This window comes from Arachis ipaensis, chromosome B03, assembly GCF_000816755.2.
Source record: "Arachis ipaensis cultivar K30076 chromosome B03, Araip1.1, whole genome shotgun sequence".
Taxonomy (NCBI): Eukaryota; Viridiplantae; Streptophyta; class Magnoliopsida; order Fabales; family Fabaceae; genus Arachis; species Arachis ipaensis.
This window is the reverse complement of record NC_029787.2, coordinates 93,462,189-93,474,399: the sequence shown is the minus strand read 5'-3', so window position 1 is coordinate 93,474,399 and position 12,211 is coordinate 93,462,189. Positions and strand designations below refer to the sequence as shown.

At 35.1% G+C, this 12,211-nt stretch overlaps 1 protein-coding gene across 1 annotated transcript; it reads left to right on the top strand.

The window, feature by feature from the left end:
- LOC110269752 lies at window positions 4,520-6,291 on the top strand. The gene is made up of 6 exons (XM_021117595.1): window positions 4,520-4,896; window positions 5,001-5,236; window positions 5,312-5,527; window positions 5,627-5,719; window positions 5,794-5,895; window positions 6,013-6,291. The coding sequence occupies exons 1-6, from the start codon at window positions 4,530-4,532 to the stop codon at window positions 6,037-6,039; spliced, it is 1,041 nt and encodes a 346-aa protein (XP_020973254.1). The 5' UTR covers window positions 4,520-4,529; the 3' UTR covers window positions 6,040-6,291.

Here is a 12,211-nt window from a genome sequence, read left to right as displayed (position 1 = left end):
TTTGATACTCATGAAGAGGCTGTTGAGTCTTAGATGTGTTTGGCAATGAAGAAGACTAGAAATTAATTTGACTATGTGTTATTATGATTATGCAAATTATATATGACTCTAGAATCTGCATGTTTATAATGTTTTTGGTGCGGAACATTTGCTTATTATTATTATTATTATTAGCAGCTTTATTCTGGTGTGGTACATATGCTCCGATTTAGCAGTTTCTTTGCTAGGTGTGCTATTCCAAAATTAGATTTATTTTATATTTATACACTAGTACTGGTACATATCTTGCAATTTTCTGAATATGGTGCACTTGTACACTAGTCTACTAGAATTTGCTGTTGTACATGGAGGGAATGTCACAATTGCTGGTGTGTTAATAATAGTTTTATTTTCTGATTGCCCGACTAATTGCTAGAAGTTATTAAGGATTTAGTGTGGTATTTTTTAATATAGAGCAGCCGGAGTTAAATGTTGATTGGCAGGAATATGCGTGGTTATTTTGCTCACTTGTTTCATGATGGGGCTTATCAGGAAAATTGGAAGAGAGAGACTTCTTTCTTTGTGGCACTAGCATATGGTTTTCCAAGGCAATGGTTTAGACATCTCCGTTCTCCTCGCTGGAGCACGCAACATCATTTGCAAGGGACTTATGGTTCAACAAGTCACCTATTCAATCATGGCTGAATGTGTTCTCTGCACACCTGCACATAGATCAGGCTGCTAAGCTTGCGCCTGGGCCCATTATGTTGGTATGCTCTGATAAGTCGGACAATTGCTTGGTCCTCTTACCTTTTCAAATGGCAACACTAATTTGAGTGATGTTATTATCCTGTAAAAAAAGGACACTTTATAAGCTTGATATATCGTTTGAGTCTCTTAACACTGCAGGTGTTGGAGCAATTCGGAAGAAAGTACCGCAGAAAATTCGGCTTTATGTTCATAACTAGTACAGACAATAAGCTGTCGCACTAAATACTGGAGGAGGTGAAGGTAAGATAAACTATTTTCTACACATGCCTCAATTATATTAGCGTTTAAACTTATTGTTGAAGTCAAAAAGCCCAACATCATACCTTTAAAAAAACAGTTTAATATGGACTAGTTCTTTGTAGCTGGCCAGCTGGTCCTAAGTAGTGATACGTAGCTATGTTATTTGCTTTTGGTATATAACTTACAATAGTATCAGAATCCATCATGCATCTTTTTATTAGGAAAAAAATTATGATACAAAAATATATCATGTTACGACCAATGTCCTAGTTTGCATGCAATGAATTTATATCAATACTCTTTTCAGTTCTGACTTCTGAGTATTTTTTTCGGCAAGGCAACACATATATTTTGGGTATGAGTAATAATTCAGAGTCTTAATTTTACTTTTTATAGTTGTTAAATTAAAATCTCTTTATACCACAAATTTCTGTAAATGTCAATACTCAATATAACTTTAATACATATACACTCCTCTATATTTATATGATAATAGTATATTATTCATAGAGAGAATCCTCTTTCTGTTGAAATTGATATTACGTCTCGGGAGGAATTTATTATTATAGAGAGAAAGCTTGCACGACTTTGGGACCGTAAGCTAGACAATAAATTGACATTATTGCGTAGCCATAATTTTTTCTTATTTATTATTAGTAACACAATTATATTACTTGGGTTTGATATAACTTTCAGGTTTAATTCAAGAGAATGTTCGAGAAACTCCAGAAGAATAAGGGGAGGTAGTTCAAGACTCGATGGAGGAGGACGACATTGTGAAAGACGATAGTTCCGAGGAGGTTGTATCTACTGTTAATAATGCTCCGAAGCTTACTTTTGACCTCAATAAAATACCAGAAGAGAATGGTGTCTTTTGAGTCATGTTGTATGGACTTGTTAGTTTGATCTTGTTAGATACACCTGATGTTTTTCAGTTTCTGAGTTGATCTGGTTATTGAAAAATTGGCGTGTAATTGGTATACTCTGACTTGGATTATTTGTCTTTTTAATTGGTGTGAGTTTGGTGAGGTAGCAAGGAACATGTTCTAGTTTAAAATTACGTATAAATATATATCCTATTTAGTTTTTGGTGACTTAAAATTATTTTGAGACAACATTCAATTGACAGCCAAAATTATTCCTAAATTTATTTTTTATAAGACAGTGTAGCTGAATGCATGTTGATGACTATCCAACAATGGAAATAAAAGTCTCTCTCAATATAAATTAAATGATTAATTAATGAAGGAGTCCACTTCAATGCACACAAGGTCATATATTTTTATGTTTGATAAAACTTAGAAATTAAAGTAAAATGATAATAGTATTTTTTTGTTTAACAAAATTAAAATAAAGCACAAAAATAAAGATAAAAACTAAAAAAATAAATAGTTCTAAAAAAGGATACTGCCACATTTTAGCAGATTAGGTATGAGAACAATGATTTATTTTATTATGTATATATTAATACCAAATAATAAAAAGTTAATTTTTATGTACTCATTTTTTGTTACTTATTTTACTTATTTGTAGTTGTTTAATATTAGACTTTATACTTATTGAGTCATGTTTTTTCCTAGCAATCAAATGGTTATGAAGTTATTGTTATGTTTTTATAGCAGTGCGTTCATTATATCACCAATTTAATACACGATTTTTTTATTATTATTCTTATTACAAACTTATTATTATTATTATTATTATTATCATTATCATTATCATTATCATTATCATTATCATTATCATTATTCACATTATTTTAGCCCCCAATTAAATATATGATTTTTTGAATAAGTCTATTAATACTGTTATAATAAAATATATCATGGTTTTTTATTATATATACATATAAATTGTGGCTTTTTTACACTACTGAATGAAGCCTGTTATTGTGTTACCACCCTCAGAAGAGAAAGGAACTCAGTCTTTCTATGTTCAAAACACATAACCCCCGCCACTAACCTAATCCTAATTTCTTTCACCACTAAAGCCTCCCACGAGACGCACATCGTTGCTACTGGACGATTCTCTTCCTCCAAGCAGTTTTCGGATTTCATCAAGTTGGAGTAGCCGTCGACATCGCAGAGCCAGAATCCATCAGCGTCTTTCTGCCGTGTCCACCATCAAGCAGTTGCATCGTGAAAAGCAACAGCATCGATAACCTTTCTCCCGCTGCCGGTAAGCACTAATATTTGATCTTGTGTGGTTGCTAATTTGTCCATTGAGAATCGCATGTTTATTAACCCTTATTTATGGAATTTAAATTGTGTCTCCATGATCAAGTTCCTCCCTTTCTTTCTCATGATTTAATTTTGAAAACAATAATTAAAAAAATCTTCTTTAAGAAAGTATTGTTGCCATACTGCACTTGTTTAACATATCTGGTATTCCAATAATTTGAGAATTAACTTTGCTTTGCCGCATTTAGTGGTGTTTTTTGTGATTTGCAATTTACTAGCTATTTGATTATCATTAGCAAGAAGGTTATCTTATTATAATATCCACAACTGTTGTGTGCTGATGAAAATTGTATTAACTGTAATTTATAATTTAGCAGTATATTTATATAATAATTTCTACTGGAAATTGTTGTTTATCGTTGTCCTGTTTCTCTCTTACTTCTTTAATCAGTTCATAGCTTTAACTGTGATGGCTGTAACTGAGTTAGGAAATTTGTCTATGGTTTTCTATTATCCAAAATTTTGAATTTACAAATCTTTATCCTCTTTATTTTAGTTGGTTTTGTGTTGACTTTAACTATGAGAAGGGCAAAAAAAAGTAAACACCATTCTTCTTTTTCTTAAAACATTTACAAAGTCAATTCATATCTAAATTTTCACTTTAATGTAGGTAGAAAAAAGATAATTATAAACTGATAAGATATGTGAATATAGGTCAAGAAGAGGAGTTTATTTATACATTCGTATCTCAGGTTATGAAATAATGCACAAGGATAAGAAATTAATAGTGAGTATTTTAAATAATTGAAAGAATAAGCACGATATGTTTTTAGTTTATTTCAGAATAAGATTTCTTGGTCAATTGTAGAAGTTAGCGTTCATGACTTACACAGAGTACTTAAAATTGTTTTTACTTGATTTGATTTTGGGTAATGGGTTTATAGTGCTTATGCAACCAAGTGGTAATTCATGCATTTGAATGTACATTCGAATGTGAAAAGAAATATATAGTTGCTTATGATAATTTTATCATGTGCTGTTCTATATGTTTTATATATGTCCGAGTATATAAAATTCCTTATTTGAACTGCATGCATTATTATTAATTTATATTGCACCTGTTTGGTCTATGAGAAAATTATACGCATGACAGAGATATTGAAAAGGCACGTTGCTTCCAATTAATTCATTTTAAGCCTATTGCTATTTCTTTTACGAGCTATAATATATACATATATATATTATTGATATACGTGTCTAAATATTTGGTTATATTTAATGCTGTTTGAATTTTTGTTTATTGTTTACATTTTGATAATAGTATTAAGTGATACTGTTGGTGGTGCCAAGTTTATTAAGATGCCTAGGATAGGTCGTTTCACGAAGAAATCAAAGGTAGACTCGTTATGTCAGCAAATGCAAACAGGATCTGTTGCGGCTTCATCTGTGCCCCAAGTGGTTGGTCTAATTCCCCCCTCTGGTGGTATTGGTGCCGCCCCGACCTCATCTTTACGCCCCTTTCGACCACCCCGTACCGAACCACTGCCTGCTCTACAGCCTCCCATGAATGGTGCTCAACACTCGGAACCGCCTGATGAAGACTTAGACCCAGAGGCAGATGAGGTAGATTCTTTTGAGCAACACGTTGACAACCTATTTGCTGCATCAGAGGCTCTGAAGTGCAAGAGACGCAAGACCACCGAATTTTGGGATGTTAAAATAATTGGTATACAATAATTTATCCCATGTATTTTTTATGAGTAATTTCTTTATGATTTCATTGCATCTTGGCCACAGTGGTTACTCACACAGACTAACTATGATAAACAGAGTCTGATGGGACAATCAAGCAACTTCATTTAAGTGTGAGAGAGGCTATGAAGCCACCTAACGGTAGAAAGATCGTACTAAGGTTCAACAATAGACTGCAACCAGTTGGAAATAAAGCTGGTATACTAAGCGGCGTTGTCGAAATGCTAGGATCTGACTACACCAAATTCCGAATCTGCGAGAAGGACTGGAGAAAGGTTCGCTCTAAGGACAAGATATATAATGAATGTGTAAAGGTAAATCATTATATTTTTGTACAGTCCCGGAATCTTAATTCGACACCTACCAACAATTTAATTCTACTCTTGCAGGAATTATTCCATTTTGAAGAAGATAGTGGAGGAATTATCAAGCGTATAGTATTAAAAATGCTAGGAAGGGCTTGGAAGGACACGAGGAACCATTTGTATCATTACTTTTACAAAGAAGATCTGACCCTTGAACAAAATATTAAAGGCCATCCACCGAGAATTACTGCGGATCATTGGAGATGGTTCCTTGATTATCGCAATAGTGAAGAAACAAAGGTAATTTATTTTTATTTAATATTTTAAAAATTCTACTTATGTCACATTGAGTTAGTCAGAAATAGTGTCTAGTAGTTCTTATGTTTGATGGCATAACAGGAGAAGTGTAGAAAACATGTTGAGAATCGATTGAAGCAGTTATACATTCATACTGGCGGATCGAAAAGTTTGGCAAGGCTCGAAGAAGAAGAGGTAATTTAGGATTCACTTACTCTTTGAACCTTCTCTATGTAGACCTATTCACTATTTAAGCTATATTGTTGCAGTCGGAACGACAGGGGCGTCCAGTTAGTAGGGGGGAGTTGTTTGTCTTAACGCACAAACGATCTAATGGATCCTATCTCCATGATGCAGCTCAGGCTATTGGTGTAAGTAATGTTTTGAGAATTGCTATGTTGCTTCTCATAGGTTTTGTTTGTTAAAATTGTGTTCAAAGTTTGTTTGGTTAGCAATTAGCTAATAATTGCTTCTGTTCGCTTATCTAGCTGTGTAGGAAAGAATTGCGGAGATGAGCAACATGATGAATCATCTAGACTGTTGTCTCAGAATGATTCACTTGCTCAAGCTCTTGCAAAGGAGCACCCAGGTAGAGTGCGTGGCAAGGGAATCGGACCGACTACTAGTCAAGTGTTCGGAACGAATTCATCTCAATCGAGCATTAGAACTCAAAGGGAGGAGACCCAAAGGGTGTTGCTTGAATTGCAAGCAGAGCTGGCGGCTGAGAAATTAAAAAGGAAGGCAATGAAGGATGAAGTAGCAGCCGAGAAGATGAGAAGGCAGGCAATGGAGAGTGCTCTGATGTGTCTAGTTCGAGGGCAAGGTGGGGAACTGCCACCAAACATGGCTGCATGGATGAATTCATTGGAGGGACAGAGTAGAGAGTAGATCTAAGGATTTGAAATTTATTCTTTAGTAAAATATACACTTTTTTATTTCTTATTATGCAACTCTTGGTAAGGAATACACTTTATTGATATTTGGATTAATGATTAATTTTATCAGTTTTGATTTGAGTAAAGTATCATTTTTGTCCCCAACGTTTGGGGTAAGTCCTATTTGTGTCCCTAACGTTTAAATCGTTCTATTTGTATCCTTAACGTTTATAAAAGTGATTCAATGTTATCCTACTATCAATTATACTAACAAATCAGATTATATTTTTTAATTATTCTCACTTGGATGTATTCATTCTCAATTAGGTCTTACTTGGATGTGGTCGATTTTAATATTATACCCACTATTTGTGTTTAGATTCAATTATGTCCCTAGAAAAGTGAATTATGTAAATATTGTAGGAATTAGTTTCAACATTTGATGAGCTATTTTTCGGAGTAGATCATCGATTCTATCCCAGACATTTGTATTCTAACTTGAAGAAGAGATTTTTAAAACTCAAATTAAAGCGCTCATGATGTGTAATTGATGGCAGGATAACATTGAATCACTTTTACAAACGTTAGGGATACAAATAAGACGATTTAAACGTTAGGGATACAAATAGGATTTACCCCAAACGTTGGGGACAAAAACGATACTTTACTCATTTTGATTTTTATTCGTTCACCCATCAATTTATTCATTCAGTTACAAAATAATTAAGTTTTCTAATATCAGAAAAAATTCAAAAAATAAAAAAATAATACGGTAATTAAAAAAGCACTGATTGCCGGTGCAAAATACAGTCATTTTGTAGCCATTTAGACAGAACAATAGCGGCGGTTATCAAATTGCCGAAGATAAATTTAAATTTTTGGGAATATTGGATAGCGGCGGTTTGGAACCGCCGCAGAATACATTTAAAAAAACACAAATAGAACAGCAGCGGTTCAAAATCGCCAAAAAATGCATTCGAATTTCCTGTTGGCTAAGTAGCGGCGGTTTCAAACCGCCACTAAATCAATCGACGCCAATCAAGTGGTCTCTCAGTAGTTGTGTCAACGGTTCAACAAAACCGCTGCAAAATTAAATGTCCACGCCCTATACAGGAACGGTTTTTGAACCGCTGGTAATTCGTTGAGTTAAGTACTATTTTGGTCCCTAAAGTTGAGCGTAAAAATCGAAATCGTCCCTCATCTAATTTTTGATTTAGAATCGTCCTTAACGTATTTTTTTGTATTAAAATCATCCTTATAATTTTTTTTGACAAAAATACCCTCACCAGTACTAACACAATTACCTCCTCCTCCACCACCACCACCAGCACCAACACCATCGCCACAACCAGCACCACTACAGCAACACCAACACCAACACCAACCACCACCACCACCAACACAACAGCAAACAACAAACAGAGATCAATCAGCAAACTTATTCCATCAACAGCAAACAACAATTCAGAAATCAAGAAATTCAAAAATCAAGAAAACCAATGATGAGCGGATAATTTATACGCATTTTGGCATTGTTTTTAGTATATTTTTAGTAGAATCTAGTTACTTTTAGGGATGTTTTCATTAGTTTTTATGTTAAATTCACATTTCTGGACTTTACTATGAGTATGTGGTTTTTTCTGTGATTTCAGGTATTTTCTGGCTGAAATTGAGGGACTTGAGCAAAAATCAGATTCAGAGGTTGAAGAAGGACTGCTGATGCTGTTGGATTCTGACCTCCCTGCACTCAAAATGGATTTTCTGGAGCTACAGAACTCAAAATGGCGCTCTTCCAATTGCGTTGGAAAGTAGACATCTAGAGCTTTCCAGCAATATATAATAGTCCATACTTTACCCAAGTTTAGACGACGCAAACTGGCGTTCAACGCCAGTTCTCTGCCCAATTCTGGCGTCCAGCGCCAGAAACAAGTTGCAAAGTGGAGTTCAACGCCCAAACTGGCACAAAAGCTGGCATTCAACTCCAAGAATGACCTCTCCACGTGTAGACTTCAAGCTCAGCCCAAGCACACATCAAGTGGACCCCGGAAGTGGATTTATGTATCAATTACTTACTTCTGTAAATCCTAGTAGCTGGTTTATTATAAATAGGACCTTTTACTATTGTATTAGGCATCTTTGATTAGTTGTATGCTATCTGAGATCACGTTTGAGGGCTGGCCTCTCGGCCATGCCTGAACCTTCTTCACTTATGTATTTTCAACGGTAGAGTTTCTACACTCCATAGATTAAGGTGTGGAGCTCTGCTGCTTCATACCAACAATCTCCGTGGGATCGACCCTTACTCACGTAAGGTTTATTACTTGGACGACCCAGTGCACTTGCTGGTTAGTTGTATCGAAGTTGTGAAAAATTATGAATTGAGATTAGAGCACCAAGCCTTTGGAGCCTATACCAGAGATCACAATTTCGTGCACAAAGTTTTTGGCGCCGTTGCCGGGGATTGTTCGAGTTTGGACAACTGACAGTTCGTCTTGTTGCTCAGATTAGTGTTCTTCATGATCTTCAAGTTGTTCTTGGTAAGTCTTCTTGTTTGATCTTTGCATTTGCATGGTTTGTGTCTTTTCTTGTTTTTCATATGCATTCTTGGATTCTTAGTGTCTAAGCATTAAAGAATTCTAAGTTTGGTGTCTTGCATGTTTTCTTTGCATTAAAAATTTTTCAAAAATGTGTTCTTGATATTCATCATGATCTTCATAGTGTTCTTGGTGTTCATCTTGACATTCATAGCATTCTTGCATACATTCATTGTTTTGATCCATAACTTTCATGCATTGCATCATTTTTCTTGTTTTTCTCTCTCATCATAAATATTCAAAAAATCAAAAAAATATCTTCCCCTTTTTCTCTTTTAAAATTTCGAAAATTTGATTTGACTTTTTCAAAAATTTTTAAAATATAGTTGTTTTTATGAGTCAAATCAAATTTTCAATTAAAAAAAAATCTTATCTTTTTCAAAAATCAAATCTTTTTTCAATTTTTTAGTTATTTTCGAAAATTTCAAAAATATTTTTCAAAAATCTTTTTCTTAATTTTACATCATATTTTCAAAAATAACATCATCAATTAATGTTTTGATTCAAAAATTTCAAGTTTGTTACTTACTTGTTAAGAAAGTTTCAAACTTTAAGTTCTAGAATCATATCTTGTGATTTCTTGTGAATCAAGTCATTAATTGAGATTTTAAAAATCAAATCTTTTTCAAAAAAACTAATTTCTATCATATCTTTTCAAAAATATATTCTTATCTTACCTTTTTCAAAAAAGTGATTGCAAAATATCTTTTCTAACTTCCTAACTTCTTATCTTTTCAAAATTTGTTTCAACTAACTAACTAACTTTTTGTTTGTTTCTTACCTTTTTCAAAACTACATAACTAACTCTCTCTCTAATTTTCGAAAATATCTCCCCTCTTTTTCAAAATTTCTTTTTAATTAACTAATTATTTTAATTTTTTATTTTTATTTTCAAAAAAAAAAATTTAATTACTAACCTTTTTTTCAAAAACTATTTTCGAAAATCACTAACTCTTTTTCAAAAATAATTTTCGAAAATTCTCCTTCTCTCTCATCTTATTCTATTTATTTATTCATCTACTAACATCTCTTCCTCACATCATTCACCAAATTCGAACCCCCCTTCCATCTGTGTTCGAATTTTTTTCTCTTCTTCTACTAACAATAAGGAACCTCTTTACTGTGACATAGAGGATTCCTCTTCTTTTCTTTTTCTCTTCTCTTTCTTATGAGCAGGGACAAAGAAAAAGGCATTCTTGTTGAAGCTGATCCAGAACCTGAAAGGACTCTGAAGAGAAAACTAAGAGAAGCTAAATTACAACAATCCAGAGACAACCTTATTGAAAATTTCGAACAAGTAAAGGAGATGGCAGCCGAACCCAACAACAATATTTCCCTTTTGCTGTAAGAGACAGAGCTAGAGTGTGGTTGGACTCTCAACCCAGAGATAGCCTGAACTCTTGGGATAAGCTTGTCACGGCTTTCGTAGCCAAGTTCTTTCCTCCTCAAAAGCTGAGCAAGCTTAGAGTGGATGTTCAAACCTTCAGACAGAAAGAAGGTGAATCCCTATATGAAGCTTGGAAAAGATACAAGCAGCTGACCAAAAAGTGTCCTTCTGACATGCTTTCAGAATGGACCATCCTGGATATATTCTATGATGGTTTATCTGAGCTATCAAAGATGTCATTGGATACTTCTGCAGGTGGATCCATTCACCTAAAGAAAATGCCTGCAGAAGCTCAAGAACTCATTGACATGGTTGCTAATAACCAGTTCATGTACACTTCTGAGAGGAATCCTGTGAGTAATGGGACGCCTATGAAGAAGGGAGTTCTTGAAATTGATACTCTGAATGCCATACTGGCTCAGAATAAAATATTGACTCAGCAAGTCAATATGATTTCTCAGAGTCTGAATGGAATGCAAGCTGCATCCAACAGTACTCAAGAGGCATCTTCTGAAGAAGAAGCTTATGATCCTGAGAACCCTGCAATAGCATAGGTAAATTACATGGGTGAACCATATGGAAACACCTATAATCCATCATGGAAAAATCACCTAAATCTCTCATGGAAGGATCAAAAGCCTCAACAAGGCTTTAATAATGATGGAAGAAACAGGTTTAGCAATAGCAAGCCTTTTCCACCATCCACTCAGCAACAGACAGAGAATTCTGAGCAGAATCCATCTAGCTTAGCAAATTTAGTCTCTGATCTATCTAAGGCCACTGTGAGTTTCACGAATGAAACAAGGTCCTCCATTAGAAATTTGGAAGCACAAGTGGGCCAGCTGAGTAAAAGGATCACTGAAATCCCTCCTAGTACTCTCCCAAGTAATACAGAAGAGAATCCAAAAGGAGAGTGCAAGGCCATTGAATTAATTACCATGGCCGAACCCATAAGAGAGGAGAAGGACGTGAATCCCAGTGATCAATAAGGAGTTTTCCTCTGAGGAACCAAAGGAATCTGAGGCTCATCTAGAGACCATAGAGATTCCATTGAACCTCCTTATGCCCTTCATGAGCTCTGATGAGTATTCTTCTTCTGAAGAGAATGAAGATGTCACTGAAGAGCAAGCTGCCAAGTTCCTTAGTGCAATCATGAAGCTGAATGCCAAATTATTTGGTATTGAGACTTGGGAAGATGAACCTCCCTTGTTCACCAATGAACTAAGTGATCTGGATCAACTGACATTATCCATGGAGAGGAAGCAGAAAAAGCTTCTCTCAAAGCAGAGTCAACAAAAGCCCCCACAGTCAAACTCTAAGTTTGGTGTTAGGAGGCCACAACCAAACTCTAAGTTTGGTGTCAAACCCCTATATCCAAACTCTAAGTTTGGTGTTGGGAGGTCTCAACAAAGCTCTGCATATCTGTGAGGCTCCATGAGAGCCCACTGTCAAGCTATTGACATTAAAGAAGCGCTTGTTGGGAGGCAACCCAATGTTTATTTATCTAATTTTATTTTTGTGTTTTCTTAGGTTCATGATCATGTGGAGTCACAAAATAAACGAAAAATTTAGAAACAGAATCAAAAACAACGGAAGAAAAATCACACCCTGGAGGAAGCACCTGTCTGGCGTTCAACGCCAGAACAGAGCATGGTTCTAGCGCTGAACGCCCAAAATGGGCAGTATCTGGGCACTGAACGCCCAAAATGGGCAGCATCTGGGCGTTTGAACGCCAGAAATGCACCCTGGAGAAAAGCTGGCGCTGAACGCCCAGAACAAGCATGGTTCTGGCGTTCAACGCCAGAAATGGGCTACAAATGGGCGTTCAACA